The sequence below is a fragment of the Podospora pseudoanserina genome, chromosome 2, assembly GCF_035222485.1.
Source record: "Podospora pseudoanserina strain CBS 124.78 chromosome 2, whole genome shotgun sequence".
NCBI lineage: Eukaryota > Fungi > Ascomycota > Sordariomycetes > Sordariales > Podosporaceae > Podospora > Podospora pseudoanserina.
Genome location: NC_085921.1, coordinates 2,981,237 through 3,000,515, shown reverse-complemented (window position 1 = coordinate 3,000,515; position 19,279 = coordinate 2,981,237). Strand labels below are relative to the sequence as shown.

General features: G+C 52.9%; 10 protein-coding genes across 10 annotated transcripts; 4 read left to right on the top strand and 6 right to left on the bottom strand.

The window, feature by feature from the left end:
- Positions 1–40: 40 nt before the first annotated feature.
- QC764_207785 (uncharacterized protein) lies at positions 41–1,192 on the bottom strand. The gene is made up of 3 exons (XM_062944496.1): positions 1,080–1,192; positions 700–1,013; positions 41–642 (listed from the first exon to the last, which is right to left on the bottom strand). The coding sequence occupies exons 1-3, from the start codon at positions 1,136–1,138 to the stop codon at positions 179–181; spliced, it is 837 nt and encodes a 278-aa protein (XP_062803326.1). The 5' UTR covers positions 1,139–1,192; the 3' UTR covers positions 41–178.
- A 377-nt stretch (positions 1,193–1,569) lies between these two features.
- On the bottom strand, positions 1,570–3,255 carry QC764_207780 (uncharacterized protein; the record flags this gene model as incomplete). The annotated part of the gene is made up of 2 exons (XM_062944495.1): positions 1,570–2,884; positions 2,948–3,255. 2 exons carry the CDS (start codon positions 3,253–3,255, stop codon positions 1,648–1,650), a joined length of 1,545 nt encoding a protein of 514 aa, XP_062803325.1. The 3' UTR covers positions 1,570–1,647.
- Positions 3,256–4,253: 998 nt separating this feature from the next.
- Positions 4,254–6,743, bottom strand: QC764_207770 (uncharacterized protein; the record flags this gene model as incomplete). The annotated part of the gene is made up of 1 exon (XM_062944494.1): positions 4,254–6,743. The coding sequence occupies one exon, from the start codon at positions 6,741–6,743 to the stop codon at positions 4,254–4,256; it is 2,490 nt and encodes an 829-aa protein (XP_062803324.1).
- Positions 6,744–7,463: 720 nt separating this feature from the next.
- QC764_0039000 (uncharacterized protein) lies at positions 7,464–7,774 on the bottom strand (the record flags this gene model as incomplete). The annotated part of the gene is made up of 1 exon (XM_062940265.1): positions 7,464–7,774. Exon 1 carries the CDS (start codon positions 7,536–7,538, stop codon positions 7,464–7,466), a length of 75 nt encoding a protein of 24 aa, XP_062803323.1. The 5' UTR covers positions 7,539–7,774.
- Positions 7,775–8,311: 537 nt separating this feature from the next.
- QC764_207765 (uncharacterized protein) lies at positions 8,312–8,963 on the bottom strand (the record flags this gene model as incomplete). Its single annotated transcript, XM_062944493.1, has 2 exons — positions 8,312–8,619; positions 8,682–8,963. The coding sequence occupies 2 exons, from the start codon at positions 8,961–8,963 to the stop codon at positions 8,473–8,475; spliced, it is 429 nt and encodes a 142-aa protein (XP_062803322.1). The 3' UTR covers positions 8,312–8,472.
- A 540-nt stretch (positions 8,964–9,503) lies between these two features.
- Positions 9,504–10,033, bottom strand: QC764_207763 (uncharacterized protein; the record flags this gene model as incomplete). Its single annotated transcript, XM_062944492.1, has 3 exons — positions 9,504–9,659; positions 9,729–9,750; positions 9,771–10,033. The coding sequence occupies 3 exons, from the start codon at positions 10,031–10,033 to the stop codon at positions 9,504–9,506; spliced, it is 441 nt and encodes a 146-aa protein (XP_062803321.1).
- Positions 10,034–10,800: 767 nt separating this feature from the next.
- On the top strand, positions 10,801–11,979 carry CFD1 (cytosolic Fe-S cluster assembly factor cfd1). The gene is made up of 2 exons (XM_062944491.1): positions 10,801–10,927; positions 11,007–11,979. The coding sequence occupies exons 1-2, from the start codon at positions 10,895–10,897 to the stop codon at positions 11,892–11,894; spliced, it is 921 nt and encodes a 306-aa protein (XP_062803320.1). The 5' UTR covers positions 10,801–10,894; the 3' UTR covers positions 11,895–11,979.
- Positions 11,980–13,034: 1,055 nt separating this feature from the next.
- Positions 13,035–14,408, top strand: SPE2 (spermidine resistance protein; the record flags this gene model as incomplete). The annotated part of the gene is made up of 1 exon (XM_062944490.1): positions 13,035–14,408. The coding sequence occupies one exon, from the start codon at positions 13,035–13,037 to the stop codon at positions 14,406–14,408; it is 1,374 nt and encodes a 457-aa protein (XP_062803319.1).
- A 609-nt stretch (positions 14,409–15,017) lies between these two features.
- On the top strand, positions 15,018–16,372 carry QC764_207740 (uncharacterized protein; the record flags this gene model as incomplete). The annotated part of the gene is made up of 2 exons (XM_062944489.1): positions 15,018–15,242; positions 15,299–16,372. 2 exons carry the CDS (start codon positions 15,018–15,020, stop codon positions 16,370–16,372), a joined length of 1,299 nt encoding a protein of 432 aa, XP_062803318.1.
- A 2,371-nt stretch (positions 16,373–18,743) lies between these two features.
- QC764_0038940 (uncharacterized protein) lies at positions 18,744–18,887 on the top strand (the record flags this gene model as incomplete). Its single annotated transcript, XM_062940264.1, has 1 exon — positions 18,744–18,887. One exon carries the CDS (start codon positions 18,744–18,746, stop codon positions 18,885–18,887), a length of 144 nt encoding a protein of 47 aa, XP_062803317.1.
- Between the last annotated feature and the right edge of the window lie 392 nt (positions 18,888–19,279).

Sequence of the window (19,279 nt, the reverse complement as noted above, 5' to 3'; positions counted from 1 at the left end):
TTAAACTGGACAATACAGCTGGTATGTTTTTGTTTCCGTAGTCATTTCTGACACTACCCAGCCGCTGACAATTCTTGAGCATCGTTTCTGACATGTTTCACACTATCAAGCCCTTGCATCTTGGTCTCAGTTTTGAGATACTCCCCAGGACTCCCAAATTGCGCATCCCCATCCACTTCTACCCCCAATCAAAAAGAACTACCGCCATCTGTATCACAAAGCCATTAGAAACCCCCTCTGACATTTCAAACCAACTCAATAGGTAGTGGAACTCACCAATAACAATCGTCGACCCATTAGCATAATCCGCCCTCACAGCATAAAGATACGCCTCCGCAACATCTTCCGGACTAGCAACAAACCCCACACTCAACCTCCCAGCCGCCTGCTCATAAATCTCCCTCTGCTGCTCCTCACTATTCCCCAATTTCCCCAAAAGCGGTGTCTTGACTAACCCCGGGACAACAGTATTCACCCTGATCCTCTTCCCCGAAAGCTCATCAGCAAGAGAAATAGTAGCGGTAATCAACCCCCCATTCAGCGCCCCCCCAATCGTCGCTCCCTTCTTAGGACGTAGAGCAGCAGCGCCAGAGGTGAGGGTGAGTGAGCCGCCAGGGAGGATGATGTCGTGTTTTGCGATGGCTTCACCTCGATCAGCACATGGTTCATCTAGAAGAGGAAAAAGGTAGGTCAGCTCACCCTTTGCAACAACAAAGCTCCCCCAAAACTTCACCCCGAACAACCCCGCCGCGTCGGAGAGGTTAGCTTCGGCCAGGCTACCACGAATAATTTTATCGACGCTGGAGAAGATGACATGATCCAGGGGGGCAAGAGAGAGAAGCAGTTCAGTGAAGGCGGCTTCGTCGCGGACGTTGCCGACTCTGCCTTGGACGTTGCCCCCAACGGTAGATGATAGTTGGGAAAGGGCACGGTCGACTTTTTCTTGGGTGGATGATATGATGGTTATGTGGGCGCCGGCGGAGAGGAGGATCTCTGCTGCTCCGTAGCCGATGCTGGTTGGGGGATTTGTTAGTGAGGGTAGACAAAGGGGGTGTGGTGAGAGGTAGGTAGGTACCTACCCGGATGAACCACCGATGACGGCAATCTTCTTGCCGGCGAGTTTGTCTGCTCTGGTCATGATTAATCGAGATGTATCGGAATTATATCAGGCGGTTCACACAGGATACTCAGAACAGAAAGGATTTTTTGAAATTGAATATGTTATTGCGGCCATCACTAGCCACTTATAAGTCATCTGGCCACCCCCCAAATGGCGTTTTCGGCACGCACGATGGCGACTACCCAGCATCTTCGGTTGCGACTCGGCCAACTTAATCACCATTATCAGCACCGAACAAAACTGTCCAAATGGCGAAATAACTTGCGACTTTGCTTGGGAGAGTTGATGTAAATCGGAGATACCGGCCATTCGGCAACGAGTAGTCATCAGAGTGAAAGTTGTGAAGGCACTCACTCACTCACTCACCTACTCACTCACTCGCCTACTCACTCACTCGCCTACTCACCAACACCCCGCAACGGCCCATCAAAAATTTGAACTTGAACATTTATTTCATGTCATCATATACTATTCACATTTCCCCCCTTCCAATAATCGTACACTCCCCCTTTCTTACCCCCCACCCCTTAAGCCAAAGGCGTGAACCCCTTCCTAAGCTTCAACGCAACCTCCAACCCCAGCGGCTTCCTCAAAAACCCCTCCTTCGTCTCCATCACCTCCTGCCTCAGCTCAACCTCATACCTTCTCGCCCAAGTAGCCACAATCAACTTCATCTCCATCTCGGCCACATTCCTCCCCACACACGCCCTCGGCCCATGACTAAAAGGAATAAAAGCATTCTTCTGCCGTTGCGTCAAGCTAAACCACCTATCCGGGTTGAACTGATCGGCGTCCTCGCCCCAAATCTCCTTTGAATGATGAACCGAATACGTCGGCACCGACAAAACAGTGCCACCGGGGAAGAAGTGCCCGTTGAGGTGAATGCCAGGGGAGTCAAGCGGGATTTGACGAGGGAGGCCAATTCCGGAGGTCGAGTTATGCCTGAGGGTCTCGTTGACAACAGCGGAGAGGTAAGGCAGGTCGCGGACCATTTCAAACGTGGGGACGTCGATCGAGTGGGGGATAGCGGCGTCGAGTTCAGCTTGGAGCTTGGGGATCACGCCCGGGGTGCGGACGGCGTGGTACAGAAGCGCGCAGGAGGAGTTGGAGGTGGTGTCGGACCCGGCGATGAGCTGAGTCAAGGCCTCGGCGGTGAGTTCCTCCCTTCCAAGCGGTTCACCCTTTTCGTCTCTGGCATCGACAAGTCTCTGGAGGAGGTCCTTGCGGCCCTCGGGGGGTGGGTTCTCAAGTCTCATCTTCACACGGGCGATAGCGATACCAGCCAGGCTCTCCACCGCGGCGAGACCCTGGGTGAAGAACGGGTCGGGGAAGTACTTTGCGTAAGGCTTCAGGGATGGAAGGATACCCAGAGCGGCGGAGACCTCACCCCGGCGGTTGAGGATCTCGATGGCGGAGGCGTAGATCGGGGGGCTGTCTGGGGAAGAGCGGACTTCGGCCATGTCGGCGCCGGAGCTGAGCATGCCGAAGGGGGCACCAAAGGCGAGATCACCGATGACGTCAAAGGCGAGGTAGTTGAACCAGTTGAGGCAGTCGAGAACGGCAGTCTTCATCGGGGAGCGGGTGACGAGGTTGTCGAGTTGCTTGACAAAGAGCTCGAGGTTGGAGTGAATGTAGGGCTCGAACTGGGCGACCGACTTGACCGAGAAGGTGTGGGAGACGATCTTGCGCTTGCGGGTGTGCTCGTGACGGTCGCGGGTGTTGAAGAGACCCCGGCGAATGGAGACGAAGGCGTCATAGAAGTCGCTGTGTGATAGATGTCAGTGATGTTCTGTCTCTGTGAGTGTAAGCAAGAGGGCAAAGACTTACGACTTGAGGAAACCATTGCCGTGACCGTAGATGATGTTGATGGCGGCGTCATCGTTGATGCTGACGTGGTTGGGTTGGATGCGGACAACAGTGCCGTGCTTCTTGTGAAGTTGATCAACGGTCAAGTACCGGTCGCCACGACGGGCAACAAGAAGTAACCACCAGTTGGTGAACTGGGCCGGGAATGGTGCTGGGATACGTCTGAGGTGACGGTATGTGAAGAAGTATGGGTAGAGATAATAGACGAAAAAGAAGGCAACCAGGCCTACTGGCGCCCAAGGCGACATGAGGAGGGTGACGACAGCCATCTCTCTTGTGTGTGTATGACAGGTGAGATGAAGACTGAGTTCTCTGCCCAAACAATCACCGAAAAGACTTCTCAATCATGGCTTATATCACTTTGAAAACCCAACATCTCGGAAACGCGAGCGATATCCAAGTTGAGCTAGCAGTTTGATATCTCCACTCCATTCCCACGGCCTAGTCCCAGCTGTCAACCAAGAGCCGGCGCAGAGGGGCCGCAGAGCCTCCAGTCGGCTTTCGGTGCAAAGACCCAACATCCATGATGGCATCGACATCCTGGGGTCCTACCACATGCGAAGGGCGAGCCCCCAAGTGGGTGTGACCGGGTATCAGCTTCGGCTTTGGAAATCTTCAGGTTCTGATACGTAGCAGCCCCAGATGGCTAAAAGTCTGGGGTAGTGCTTGGCCGTCTTGGCTGACGGGGATCAACCTCCCAAGAGTGCGGGGAGACGCCATTGCGTCCCCTGTAACGGGTGAACGGTGGTGGGGGGGCCTGGGGGTGCCTGGGGGGAGCAAGGCGGGGGAGAGGAGCTTGAAGAAGCCAAGTTGACCAACAGCCGGGGTTGTTCGCGCACTTCTCGCGACTCCGAACGCATTCTGGTAGGCTGGCCCTCTTCCAGCCAAGGGAACAGATTTCCGAGGGTGGATATCCATGCAAAAGATGCATGAAAAAGGGCGAATACGCGACGCTACCGCACAATGGGAAACTGCGATATTTTCTGAGGAAAAGTATTCTAGCGCTTGGGATAGGAACTGCCCTGGTAAAAGTCATGAGCATGTGAAGATCAAGGATTTGAATTGCTATCAAAAACTCCATGCTCGGTATATATACTCCTGACATCTCACCGGCCGAAAAATACCAGCTATTTCCGGGTGTTTTGCGCAAAATCCAAAACGCCAAAACCATGCATTATACTCATGAACAGAACCAGCCACAGTTGGCTTGATGCCTAGGTACATACATACATTATTATTTGCAAAGGAGTGCCGTCTTCTCGATGTATCATCGCAACATGTATGACAGGTCGGGGAGGTTTGCGATGATCTGTTTAGCCACTTCATCGTCACTCGTAGTCAGATCGTGGATGGGATCCTGGATGGGGGGAACAGGATCTGGTGGCACGGACATGTGCTCTGACAGCCGCGATGGCACTGATGGTGTAAAAGGTCGTGCGCTGAGAAGTCCCCTTGGTGGAGGTGGTGAAGTTTGTGTTGGTGGCGTGAATGTTGGTGACGGTGTGGGCGTTTCTGAAAGAGACAGCGGAAATGTCACAACTATGGGCGAGAAGGCGAGAGGTGTATCTGAAGGCGTCGGTAGAGCGGCTGGCGCTTTGGACTGAGACAAAGCCGGAGCTGGAGCGTCAAACATCGAAAAGTCCATTGTTGACCATGGGTCGCTCGCAGAAGGTCTAGTTTCACCAGTCGCTTCAGGGTCTGACAGTGTAGATGCTGAGGTAGGAGGAGCAATTGGGGCCGCAAAGGCATAATCCAAGCTCTGGGATCCAGCGGGCTTTGACTCAACTGGTGAAGAGACCATTTCACCCCAGTCTTCATCATCGTCTTCTCCATCGTCATGGTTTGCTTCGGCTATTGGCGCAGGTGAAAATGCTGTTGGAGCACAGAACACTGCCGGCTGCGAGGCGGTACGTGAATGACCTGCTGTTGACGGTAAGGCTGAGGGCGCGCTCCCGCCTGTTGATGGTCGTGGGGGTGGTGCAAGGGTTGCAGTTGGCGTGGGAGCAAATGCAGGGCTCTCACTCCACCCGAAGGAAGCAACCGGCGGGCTTTGTACAGCTGGTGGGGGTGATGCGACACTGTGGGCTGATCTAGACGTCGTAGGAGTTGGTGGTTCAAGAAAAGACGCCAGGGAATCTGAGATCTGGATCGGCTGCGGTGGAGCTGCCCTAGATTCCTGTTTTCGCTTGCCAAAGACAGCATCCAGACCAACAGGCTCGGCAGAGGAATCCCAGCCGAACATATTCTTCTGAGTCTTGGATATGCCTCCGCCAAGAGCCACTCGGCCAGCAATGGAGTCTTCCTCCATCCACCGGCGGACGATTGTAATGACTTCCTGACGAACTGTGGACGTCGGCCAAGTGATCCGTCTATAGCTGTCTTCATCTGCAGCATCGTGTCTCCTCGCCGATCCCAACCGAGACAAACGGTACCACAGCTTTCGTTCAGATATCTCGTTGAAGCTGTCGGTGATGACACGCTCCGCAATCTCACCATCAATACTGATGATGGGCAGTTTAACAGGAACTTTCATCGACTCGAAAAGTTCACCAACTTGGTCCAAATTGACTTCAAAGGTCGGACGGACGATTTTCGGTCTGATAGGAACTTCGGGGGAAGCAACGCCACTGGACTTTACCTGGGGAGATCGCTTTGTGGGAGTTTCGTCTTCACATTTTGACTTTGATGAAGGAGGAGTGAGTGGTGACTTTAGGTCTTGCGATGAGGGAGGTGTGACAGGTCGTTCCGCGTCTTCCGAACTCTGAGGTGCCACCGGTTGTTTCACGGGATCTGGGGGTGGCTGTGATTTGACGTCCTCTGTATCCTCGAAGTCACCAAAATCACCATTGTCACTCGAGGCATCCCGTTTGCCCACACTGCCACTGCCGCTGCTCTTCGACCGAGGGACACGCAAGCTCTCCTGGCTCTTAGCCTTGGCAAGACCATCGAACTTGACGACCAGCTCCTGGACCTTACCAGCAGGCCGGGCCGGTTCTCGTTGACGGCCTCTGTGGTCCTCGTCAATGGACGTTATGGGCGAGTCTTGATGATCATCGTCGTGATCTGTCCCTTCGTTCGACGGAGTGTACGAGCGAAACTCGCCATTGTGCCGCGGAAGCTGTGCCGGATCCTCTACTCGCTTTTCTTCATGATTCTGGGGATCCGTGACCTCGGTTGATCCTTCTCTGTTCTCTTCCACCGAGGCACTATCCCATCCAGCATCCAGGCCAATCGCCCCCAAACCGGTTGTGGCTTTCAGCGTCTCGAAGTGCGTCGCTCGAGGAGAGGCAAGATCGACGATTACTTGGGGTGCGTCGATTTCCGCTGGCGGTTTGTCGAACGAAGACTCGGTTGCCCAGGGATCGGGCGAGGGTTGTCGAAAGGCGGAGCCGTTTGCTGGTTTTGGCGTCGCAATGTTACCAGGCCACGCGATTGGGCTTAACCTGCCAGAATCATCGTCTCGTCGAACGGCCGCAAGATTCGGACTCGTTGCCCACCCACCGCCCCATCCCGAATGAACCGAGGAGGTATCGGCCGCCGGTGTCGAAGCGTCGGCCCAGTCCCCGAAGCCATCCCCGTCATCGCCCCATGGCGAAGATTCGACTGCCGCCGAGAGTCGTGGAGAGCTGGTGCCCGAGAGAAGCGCGCGCGGTGGAGGAGCGAGGTCGGATTTGGAGAGAGAGGGAGAGGGAAGCTTGTGGTCTTTGTCGGGGTCGACGTCGGTCGCAGTCCATGGTGAGCGCCATGGATCGTCCATGCTGATTGGCGGCCACTGTCATGATCAGTCTGACATTCTGAGAACCGTTGATGGCCCAATTGTGAAGATACTGCAACAAGAATGCTCGAGGATAAAAACTGGGAATGATATGACACGTTATCTGACCCAGAAACCAGGTTCGCTTTGGGGTCGACCAAATGCGGCGCCGTCAAGTTTCTTGGGACAGCCCGGATCTTGTTGGCGCGTCGACACGGACCCTCCCTTGGGAGTGGGCCGCCCCTGGCTTATACCTTTATAGTGGGGCCCCCTTAATCGTCACCACATTTACTGAGCATCACTACAGCAGAGCAGACAAAGACAGAAGAACAATCCAGTAACCAGTGCCCATGTATTATCAGCCACATCCTCAACCTTAAACCACCTGCTCTAGCATCGTGAATCCAAACCAACCCATTTAGCAATTACTGACACTTCCGACAACCTCAACATGCCAGTTACTTCGTGAAGTACACCTTGCCCTTCACAGTCACCTCAGAAGTATCCCTGCATGTGTCGATGAGGAGCGAAGCGGCATCGGCAATCTGAGGCCATTCAACTACCTTGCCGCGGTTCGTCTACGATAAACTCATATCAGCAACGGATCTCAACAACGTCAACCTGGCCATTCGCGACATGAACCTACATCATCATTGCAGAAAAAGATGGCCGACCCCCACTCGCAGCTGACGCGGCCGCAGTGTCTGCCCTCGCCAATCCTCGCTAGGCTGGGCTGCAGGTCATATAGGTATTCGAGTCCGTGGCCGATCTCGTTGATCGGGGCCCTCCATTTTGCATATATAATATCTGGAGCTCTTGGGATAGATATCGTTGTTGCTCAAAGTCGGAGCCGAGCTGTTGTCTAAGGAAGTGCTGTTGTGGAGCGAGGTGCTGTTGTGGAGCGAGGTGCTGTTGTGGAGAGAGGTGATGTCGTGGAAAGATGGGACGCTGTAGGTCACGGTCAGCATGCTGGTGGTAAGGGTGAGAACAGCCAATATGGTGTAATCTGTGTGTCGGAAGCAACTGTAAGTCGGTTGGGTTGGGTGGCGTGTAGAGAAGGAGAAGAGTTCGTCAACTTACCTGTGATTTAGGTATATATACGGAATACAAGGATCAAGGCAGACAGTTGCTATCATTCACTGCCCTCCTTCAACTTCTGGCCCCACTTCTTGTGCTATTCATGCTCTATTCTGTCGTTGTGATTGCTCTTCCAAGGTGGTAGACAACTGATCGTTTTCACTTGCATGGTTTACGGCCGACTCCTAGATGTGGTATCTCACAGAGACCGTGTTCAAGTGAATCAAGGAAAGATGATGACCTGCTCCATGAGAAGACCTGAAGTGGGGGCCTGGCTTTGGAGATTATTTCGGGCGAAAACTTTGACAGTTTGTTCTACAATAGGGAGAAATTTTTAGAAGGTAATGAGAAAGTTGAGCTAGTAACTCGACGTCTGTCACTCCTTAAGCAGATAGTCGGATACTGGAATATATCCGGAGTCAGTATGAGACGCCGATTACGTCCGCTGCTCCCTGGAGACCAGGCAAGTTGGTAATACTCGATGGGGAAGAAACCACGACACGAAATGGACAATCACAGTTCTTGTAATAAAATACCACTCTCAAGAAACCGTGCTAAACCAGCGCAAATGCATTCAGTCGCGGCTCCGCGCGAAACTACAAGTCTATGCTCGTCCCTGTGTTACTTAACACCCAACTACTTCACCCCGCCACCCTTAGCAAGCTTCACCCTGAACCTCAGTATGCCAGTTAGGCCTATCGAACACCCTGCCCTTCACCACGCTCTTATCACCACACTTGTCAAGAAGCAGTGAGGTGAATTCGGCGAGCCTCTCCCACTCGACCTCCTTCTCGTTATCATCCTGTCACAATCAGCGTCAACTTTGAAGAGAAGCAATAAACCGAAAACAGCAGGATCACCCACGTCGTTGCAGTAGAAAATGGCCGAGTTATACGAGCAGCTGACGCGGTCGCAGTGCTTGCCTCCGGCGATTTTGGCCTTACCCGGGAGCCCGTTTAGATAATCGCGGCCGATCTGGATGTTCTTGATTTCGGCCCACTTCAGGTTGGATGGGTTACACTCGTAGTATACAGTGTATTTTGAGACCGTGGCGGTGCCATTGGAGGGGGCGAGTTCAGCGGGGGCGCAGTAGGCCACGCTTGAGAGGGCCAGCGCGCTAGCGACGATGGTGAGGATAGATAGCATTGTGCAAATGGTGAGTGTGTGTTTGATGGTTTAGAAAGGAGGGGAAGGACCGAGAGCTGGGGGAAACCATGGATATAGATACTGGTTAGGGGCACGGCTGGCAGGAGCATCCCGCTGCTGCCACCTTGGACAGCTGCCGCTGCTGAACCGCGGAGAAGACATCGGGCGGAAATCTTGTTGCTCCTTGACGAACAAACGTTCGATAAGCAGGGGCCCTTCGGCCGAGAGAAGCAAGATATCAAAGCAAATGAAGACTACCTCATTGTTCACGGAAGAGCAGGAACTTGAACACAAATGTTGCGGCCGAGATTCGGAGACATTGGCCGGAGGACGGGTTATTTTGGTTTGGGCCACAGCAACCGTAGAAAGGGCACTTTATTGATCATCTCTCTTTACAACTTCACGGCCGACATCTATATCACATCATTTGTTTGCCATACTCAAGAACGCAGCTCGGCAACCAGTGCAGGTATATTGAGTCGCAAATTTACGACAAACCTTCTATGCTCCCTCGCCAAGACTGACTTCAACAACCCGCCATCAACAGTCGTTGACCCAAACTTTCACAAACCAGTGGGTGCTATAACGCGCCACTCCATTCACCCCGCGACCGTTGTTGTAAGAGCACTTCGTGAGCAGACTCTCGGCACCTGCGGCAATGTGCTCCCACATAGTCTCGATACCAGTGTTGAAGTTCTGTGGTGGTTGGATGTCAGTAGAATGTAGAAGGTCCCCGAGGATGACTCTCTGGCGGTTTGAACCTACCTCGTTACACCAAGTAATTGCGCTTCTCCAAGAGCAGCTTACGCGACCACAACCTTTTGCGTCGTGCGTGGTCTGGGTGTCTCTTGCAACGAACGTAGGTAATCAACTCCGTCCCGGATGGGGTTTTGGTGGGCTGGCGAGGTATCATGATCGCAGATCCATTCCAGGATATACTCCGAGTCGTCATAAGCAGCGAGGAATAAGGTGTTGTGAAGGGAGAGTGAGTTGTCGACAACGGCGGGGGTGCTGTACACGGTGCTGATCAGTGCCAGCATGCTGACGAGGTAGGTGACGATAGGCAACATTTTGTAAGTTTAGATTTGAATCTCTGCTGCAAAGTTCCTGGAGAGGAGCCAACCAAGCTTTGGGGGGTAGTGCACGACTATATACTGGTTCCAGAGGACTATGGACAAGGACATGTTGGCACCATATTCCGCTATGCTTCACGCTTGTGATAGTTATCGTACATGATCGAGGAGGATATCAGACGGAGATCCAGACCGCTTGTGTCATGAGTTTGTCTGAACAGCGGGAGCTCTTTACGCATGCAGCGGAGCGAGGGTTTGGCCACGGGGAGAATGGTGGTGTCATGGCTATATGGATCAGAGTCACAAACGACTCATCTCGAGGGGCTTTGGTATACGTGCGAGGTATTTACTTGCACACAGAAACCATACGTTTGTCGAGCGTGAGATAGATGCATGTATCCAGTGTCGTTGGAGCTTGCCGCCGGGCCGTGAGCACGGACCAATCTCAGCGAATCTTGGGTCTAAGCTGGGTAAGGTGAGTTACTGTACGCCATGGCCGAGTCAAATGGTAGGTTTTTACATTGACGCGCATTCCAATCAAGACAAATTCTTACTCACCGTGCCTGCAATACATGTAAGTTAGAAGGATTGCCTTGAGCAAAGTCATTGAGCAGCTCATCCGATATGAGCAACTGGCATGGGGGTTGCTGGCTGCTGATAAAGCAAGCGCCGATACAGGCCGCAAATCGGTGGGTGGAGGGGCACCTCGATTTTGGGAGGCAAACTAACCATTTCCCAAGAAGCCTTTCGACTTTCAAGATGGCGCTCTTTCAACCACCCTGACGGAGACGCATTTGGTCAAACTCTCAGTAAGCACTGGACCTCAATACCAAAGTTCGACTTTTGCACATATATCGAATGTCGCTATCCAAGATAAAACACATTGTCCTTGTCCGTTTGCCCCACCTTGGCACTCTGCCCCGCCATCGTCATGGCCATCATGACCAAGCTCATACTAACGAATTTGCAGGTCCTCTCGGGCAAGGGCGGTGTCGGAAAGTCATCCGTGACTACCCAGCTCGCATTGTCACTCTCATTAGCTGGCCACTCGGTCGGTGTTCTCGATGTTGACCTCACGGGGCCATCGATACCGCGCATGTTTGCCATCGAGGATGCCAAAGTGACACAGGCACCCGGGGGCTGGCTACCCATCACTGTCCATGAAGCCGATCCAACTTCTGGACTTGGTTCACTTCGGGTCATGAGTCTGGGGTTTTTACTCCCTGGGCGAGGTGATGCTGTGGTATGGCGCGGGCCAAAAAAGACAGCCATGGTGCGCCAGTTCTTGTCAGATGTCTTCTGGGAGGAGCTCGACTACCTTCTCATCGATACACCACCTGGCACGAGTGATGAGCACATCTCTCTTGCCGAGACACTGCTTCAAAAGGCACGGCCAGATCAGGTCGCCGGGGCGGTAATTGTGACAACCCCTCAGGCAGTGGCTACTGCCGACGTGAGGAAAGAACTCAACTTCTGCACCAAGACGGGGATCCGTATATTGGGCGTTGTCGAGAACATGTGCGGCTTTGTTTGCCCGAATTGCAGCGAGTGCACCAACATTTTTGGCAGCGGAGGAGGTGAAGTCATGGCTGATGACTTCAATGTCAAGTTCTTGGGGCGTGTTCCCATCGACCAGCAGTTTATTGTCTTGGTCGAGACGGGAAAGAGGCCGCGATATCCAGAGGGAACAGTTATTAATGGGCAAGATATCTCGGCAGCTGCCAAGGAGGCAGAGGCTGAGGAGGCTAAGAGAGATACCGCGCAACTGGTACTAAAGTACAAGGACTGCTCGTTGGCGCCGATATTCAAGACGATTACTGCTGATGTTGTTTCGGCAGTTGAGCAAAGGGGCGCGTGATGTAGGAGGGTAGAGTCATAGGGGTCGTAGGTGATCAATTCATAACCCACCATGCCATCGCGATAACTTCAATGGCTTATCAGAGTTCACGTGTTGTAAGCTGTCAGGGCAATGAAGTAACGGGACTTTTTCAATGAAACGGTCTTATCGGCCCGTGGTCGAGAAAGGCAAAAATTTATCATCGTTGATGAAGCATTGTTAGGGTTGTGCTCAGGGTTGACAGAGGGGACGAGTGTGGTCTACTAACAGTGGGACCGGCACACCTCCCTGAGCTTCCACAACCTGGGGAGCATTGGGCAACGGCTGACAGGGGTGAGCAAACCCCGCCATCCATAGAAAAAAAAACGCAGAGAAGAATCACATCCCACTTGAAGAACCAAATGCCAAAATTCTCTCAGTAACCGGATATTTTTATTTTTTCCCCTGTACCATTGGCTCACAGCCAGGTAGACCTACTTGCTTACAAACAAAACGAGAAAACCACTACCACTTGTTGCCGATCTTCCGACCGATTCGATTCTGTCGTGCCAAGGGGCAGCTTCGAGAGCTTCCCACCACAGCTTTTGCACCTATCGCATTGCCGCGCAAACTTTCAACACCACCGACGACCATCCCATCTTGAGATGCGCACAGCCATTGGAAGGTCCTGGTATGCTCATCATCCCTCCCGTTTCAACACACAATTTTCTTTCCCATGACAAGCCTTGTTTAAATGCTTCTTCCAGCGCGACCTACATATACCCTGATTCCCAGCACCAGTCTAACTCTTCGAATCTAGATCCCGACGATATAGCTTCACTATCACCCCTTCCCTGGTTTACTCCACCATCACCTCCGATACTCGCGCCCAGGTATCGGTTTACCTGCAATAACAGCCTGTTTTAAGCGCAAGCCCAACATTCCGCTCTCAAAGCGCTATCGCGTCACCCTCCGTGCCCGCCCCCCCTAACGTCCGCTTGCGAGACGTTCAGATACCACCTCCCGAACACCTGCTGCTGGCGTCGCCAGCCTCTAAAGCGAGACCCCTTTCCTGTGGGCCTACTCTCTCAAGCGACCTAAAGGTTCGTTTGAGCGGCAGCTAGTGTCCCGCGGACGTTTTCACCAGAGAACATAGCCGACACACCCCAAACCTCGCCAAACATGACTTCCACCAACGTCACCAACAGCGCCGCCGCTGAGGAGACCCAGCTCACCATCAACCACGAGATTACCGCTGACTTGGACTCCACCAACGCCTTTGAGGGACCCGAGAAACTTCTCGAGGTCTGGTTTGCGCCGAGTGCCAAGACTCTTCCTCCTGGGGTCAAAGAGAATGGCCTGAAGTCGGTCAGCCCCTCCATCTGGGAGGGCATGTTGGATATGGTCAACTGCAAGGTCCTGTCCATCGTCAACTCTGATCACGTTGACGCCTACCTCCTTTCCGAGTCTAGCATGTTTGTGTTCCCCCACAAGCTTATCCTCAAGACCTGCGGCACCACCACCCTGTTGCTGGGCCTGCGCCGTCTTCTTCGCATCGCTGCTATCGATGCCGGATTCCCTTTCCACAACGTCAAGACACTGGAGGATGAGCGCGTTGCCGCCACACCTCACCGTGTCTTTTACAGCCGCAAGAACTTCCTCTTCCCTGATCGCCAGCAAGGCCCCCACTCCAGCTGGAAGGAAGAGGTCAAGTTCCTGGACGAACTGTTCGAGAATGGTAGCGCCTATCTGGTCGGTCGCATGAATGCGGATCATTGGTATTTGTACATGACCTCACCTACCACTTCCACCTTGACCCCGCCTAGAACCCCTAGCTCTAGCACCGGCGGAAGCCCTACCCGCTCCGCCAAGATCCCAACAGGCATTGTGGCGCCTTGTGTGGGATCCCTCGACGACAACGATGACGAGACGCTCGAGATCTTGATGATGGATCTCGACCAGGACCTTGCCAAGCAGTGGTACCTGGAGGACTCTGACAAATCTGGTGAGGGCCATGCTCTCGGCACTGTCATTTCCAACAAGTGTGGTCTGGCTGAAGTTTATCCCACCTCGGTCTACCCCGAGGCTCGCATCGACTCATATCTTTTCACCCCTTGCGGATATTCCGCCAACGGTGTCATTCCTGCACCCACCAAGTCCAGCGATGATGCTGCCAGTAGAGCTGCGCACTACTTCACTGTCCATGTCACCCCGGAGCCCATTTGCTCATACGCTTCGTTCGAGACCAACGTGCCGAGTGGCCAGAATGGACGCCAGACTTCCGAGGTCATTGACCACGTAATCAACATCTTCCGACCTGGTCGCTTCACTGTCACCCTATTCCAGACCAAGAATAAGCCCGCGACCCCTAGCGATGGCGCTGATGTCGAGGACAACCAGAGAAGCTTGGTCAAGCAGACAGTGGACCGGATTGATGGATACCGCCGCATCGACCGCATCATTCACGAGTTTGAGGATTATGACCTAGTTTTCCGCTACTACGAGCGCGATGGTTGGACTGGCACCAAGAAGGCCATGGTTGGCGAAGACTTTTAACTTTGCTCTATGCAGAAGATTGTGGGCGCAAGGGGACAATGAATAACGACATATTTCTACAACATCCCTGCCTTTTTGTTTCTATTTGTGATACTCCTTCTGTTTTCCTGGAGTAAAGATAGCCAGCTCAATTCAGGTCAGACTTACATTCCAGCTGTGGCTCCTCTGGATGTGTTTCTCGGTTAGGGCTTGTGGGAGCCCATCTGTTTTCCAGCTTCCCAATCCGTCGCATTCCAGCCAGATATCCAGCTCGAGGGGCACCAGCCTCTTTGGCATACTCTTCCGCCGTCATCGAGAATGTGCTCTTTTTTTTTGTGGCAGCTCTGGTGGCGGGGCATTCTTTTTGGTGGAAGGATTTGTAGGATGATTGACCACACTTTTTGCATGCTATCCCTCTCATCGTTCTAGTTCCTGTTTTCTTTCGCACCCCCAGCAAATACTTCATCTTTTTACATGCTCTCATTACTCTAACGGGTATTTTTTCTTCTTTTTTCCGCAGGGACTGGATCCCCTTCCGACGCCTGGCATCAGCGCAACCTTGCCGTCGACGCATCATCGCCGTATCATCGACCCAAAGTCAAAGTAGACAGGCGTCAAAGCGAGGAAAGGATGCCGGCGTTATTGCCAGGAGGCGGGGCATCCTACACCGAGAGCCACAGCTACCACTCGAGAACAAAGGCAGAGATATGGCTCCCTCGGCTGATGCTAGGGGCGTTGGTGGCGATGGGAATAGGGAGTACCATCGGGGTGTCGCTATCAGGGGTTGTATTTGGGAGCACGGGGGATCTGAAGAGGGAAGGGGTGGGAATTACGCAGAGCTTTGTGCTGTTTGCTGTGAGTATTTCTTGACACTCTCCAGGAGACTGTAGCTAACAAGGTGGGACAAACAGTCGCTATTATCCTTCTTTTACATCATCCTCCATTTCCTTGCCGCCAAGAAGGGCGACAGCCTCTACCTCAACTTCGACCCTCCCATCCCGAGCTTCAAGCACCAGCTTCATGCCTGGGCTGGAGTGGTGATACGGTTGGCGGTGGTGATGTGGAGCAGTGCTATTATTGCCGTTGCGGTGGGGATATACCATGGGGGAGGGGGGCATAGGACGGTGAGGTTGAATCTGGATATGTTTGCGTGTTCGTTGGGGGTGGTTTTTGGGAGTGTGGTAATGGTTGTGGTGCATGTGGCTAGTAGGCCGTTTGATATCCCGGGGATGTCGTCGAGGAATGAGGAGATTGACAGTGAGGAGGAGTACGATGAGAAGCAGGCAAGGGGATCATACAGCACTTCTGGTGATGGGAGGGATGGCATAACGGATGAAAGCACTATACGGGCGACGCCCCCGGGATTCAAGAGCCATCGGCCGAAAATGCCGTCAAAGTCTGCGTCTAATATCAGTGGGTCGAGCTTGCCAAGCAGGATGAGGTCTGGGAAGATGGGAAGGGTGAGGAGGTATATCCTTCAGGCACCTGCTCCGGCTGTTCTGGCGCTGGTGAAGAGTCCTGAGCTGAGTCGTCCGGGTCGTGTGCCGACACCGGAGAGTCCTATTGGACCGCCGCAGAGGGATAGTCAGAGGTTGGAGGAGCTGTTGGTTCCGAGGGCGTCGGCTTCTGATTCGTATTTTACGGCGAGCTCGCTTACTTTGATGCAGAGGGCAGATCCGATGAAGGAGATGCCCGGGGGGAAGGGCAAGAGGCCGGTTTCGCCGGACACGGTGATTTATGCTCCGAGGCCTGCGACGACGGTTAAATTGAATCGGAGGAAGAATAACCTAAGCGCGGCAGCAGGGAGTGAGCTGCCTTTTCCGACTACACCATCTCCACCACCGGCGCCTGCTCCTCCACCTCCGCCGCCACCACCAGCGCCGGCGACGACAGCACCGCCGCGTCCGAGTGTGCATACCATTCCAGGCTCGTGGGATATACATCATGAACCTGATGGGCATGGTGGACATGGCAATTTCATTTGATACGGGTTGCTTATTTTCAGGCCTACCTAGCATCTCACCAAGCACACATATGATCAATTTTCATGACGACTTAGTATTCATCATAGATGCACAATGATACATTCATTTTGCTCCCTCCCTTTTGCTGCCAAGATTCGGCGGCTCGCCAAGAAACAAGCACTAAGCTGATGATTTGCAATCCGATTCATTTGGGTTTCAGCATTTCTATTCGACTTTTTGTGGGGTTCTTTTATCTGTGGTGGTACCTTTTTCGTCCGAAAGTTTTTCAGGGCTGTCGCCTGAACTATGATATACAGTTCATCTGATCATCACTGACAGACAACAGCATTGAGCTACTTGCACTATGTGCGGTGTTCATCGAGGACCGTGTTTCAGCCCACGCATTTGTGCGTGGCAGTCGAGCTAACTCACAATGCCCTTTGAGGTTTTTAATCGATATTCCATGGCTATTTACTTATAGGCATCTTCGCTGTCTGTGAATGCCTTTGTCCAACGTAGCAGCCACCATTTTTCGGTCCTCAACGTGCCCAGCAGCACTTTGGTTTAGGTTTTGAACATGTATTCAAGGTATGTGGTGGCGTTCAGTTTTGTTAAGATCTTGTTCGAGAAGACCCGCTTGTGTCTAGTAGCTATGATGGCCTTCGGCAACGGCTTTGGCCTCTGGATATATCCCTTGTTCACCCAATTACGAGTGCCATCTCGTTGAATACCCTGAGCAATACTCACTCGACATGCTATTGTCTTTACTGACACTGTGAAATTTGACGGACACTGTTATCAAAGTCCCAAAACGCCACAATTCGAATTCCCTTCATCAGCATGCTCCATCAATTAATTGAATGCCTCAATCCGAATTGTATTGTTGGTCCACAGGCTGCTCCCACAGTGAGCATGGGCGAGTTCATCGGAAGTTTGGTCTGACTCCTACAGCTGGAACGTATTATTGTTAACGCGTTGAATGAGAGCAAGTTGCTCTTGAGTTCGGGCTGGGTTAGAGACTGAGGTATTCAACACCAAGGTGAATATCACAACCATGACCCACTTTGGCAGTGAACATCTTCGAGTGGCACCGACAGATCTCGAGCTTCTAGGATGTATATTTGATCACTTGCTTGAATTCTATCTCCTATTCTTCTTGAGGAATAGACTCCAACCAGCCAGCGAGGTTTCTGAAAGCAAAGCCTCCTCTGTTCACACCTTCACACCCAGTCTCTCAACACTACATAACCCATCTCATCTTCCACATCTCTTTCACACCCTCTCTCCGTCACATCATCCTCATCACATCATCTCCTTCACGGCATCTCGTTCACATCTTGACGGCTCACTACCCATCCAACAGCTTCATTTAGGCTGCAGCCATAGCACTGCACCTCCACAATATCGTTCAAGCAAAACCGAAAAGCCTTCAACATGATGAACAATCCAGGAAATCCGACCCGGCACATTCCGATAGGTTAATACACAAGTTTCATGGGACGCCATCCTCTTGTCAACTAACATCTTTATAGGTACCCAGGTCAAGACTAACAGCACTTGGGCAAGGAGAGAGTTCCAACAATGCTCAAGCTGCCAGTGGAAGGGCTGAACCTCGCCAAACAAAGCAGAGGGCTGCCAAGTCCAGCAATCGGAGAGAGATATACTTGTCTAGAAGCATCATGCCCCAAGTGTTTGATCAGGAAAACCCTAGGACCCCTCCCAATTCTAGCCCTCCCTATACGCTGATGTCACCAGTTTCCTCGGATGGTAGCTGTTTTGGAGGTGCCACGCCCCATGCGGGGATTCTGTCTTCGACCATCCCATCTCCAACCCTCACGAACCCCTAGAGCGAGATTACACCATTTTTCAACCGCCGAGCAGTCTTTCGTTCAGCAATTCTACCAGCACGACCAGCCCTTGACCGATCATTTTTACCAGGCTTCACATCTTCCCAGCTACCAGCTAGACCTGCTGGCCAACCCTCAGTCTTACCAGGCTGAACACACCACCTCTTACCAGCCAGCCGAGCCGAGATTGCCTTCGGTGAAACTACCAAGGTGACTTTACCAACCCCCATAACCACTCCGCCACGATCGATCCGAATGAGTCTTCATCCCTATACTTGACCCATCCCCCGCCAGACATCACCGTGACTACTCTCCTCGATACCATCTGCCTCAGCGTTCCCGAGCTCGACGACCGCATCTTTACATGCTGTATTCGACCCCCTTCTCCGACTCAGGGGTATCACCACGCGGCCGCAACAATCATCAACTTTTCCCGAGCCGGTGCCGAACGGCTTTGCGATCGCATCAACAACCCGCCATTCCTTAGCATCAACGGAATCAGATACAACTGTATCTGGAACCGCACAGTCGCCGAGCCGCCCGAGATGAGGGTTCCTGAGCGTCATTCCAGGGTGTTGCTCATCAGTCTCCGATCGGCCGATTTTGCTGGCTTTGTCTACAGGTTGGTTCCCCTGTTGCAGAGGCAAGCATGGTGGAGTGAGATTCGAGACCTAGGGCACAGGGGATGACAGGATGATTGTTGTTGAATGGATCTTGGGCAGCTATCGGGGGCAGGCAGGCAAGGTGAAGGAGGTTATTTTATTCATCGGGAGGTTGGAGGCATGGAAGTCTACTTTGGGGTTGATCCTTGCTGTCGGGGGAGTCAGCCGGGGAGTTTCTGGCGAACGGGGAGGTGGGAACCTTGGGTGGAGGGGCCTGGGAGGGTGAGTTAAGGCGGGAATCTGAGCTGTCATAAGCGCCATGTAAGGCGAGTTGGGTTTCAGCGGAAGTTACGGTTATGATTTATGGCTAATGGCTTATGGATTCATGAGTCTGGGGGGGGGAGGGGTAATGGAGGGAGGGGAGGACTTGCAAAGTCGAGGGGTTTACAAGGCTTCACCGGGACGTGATCTTCGAGCGA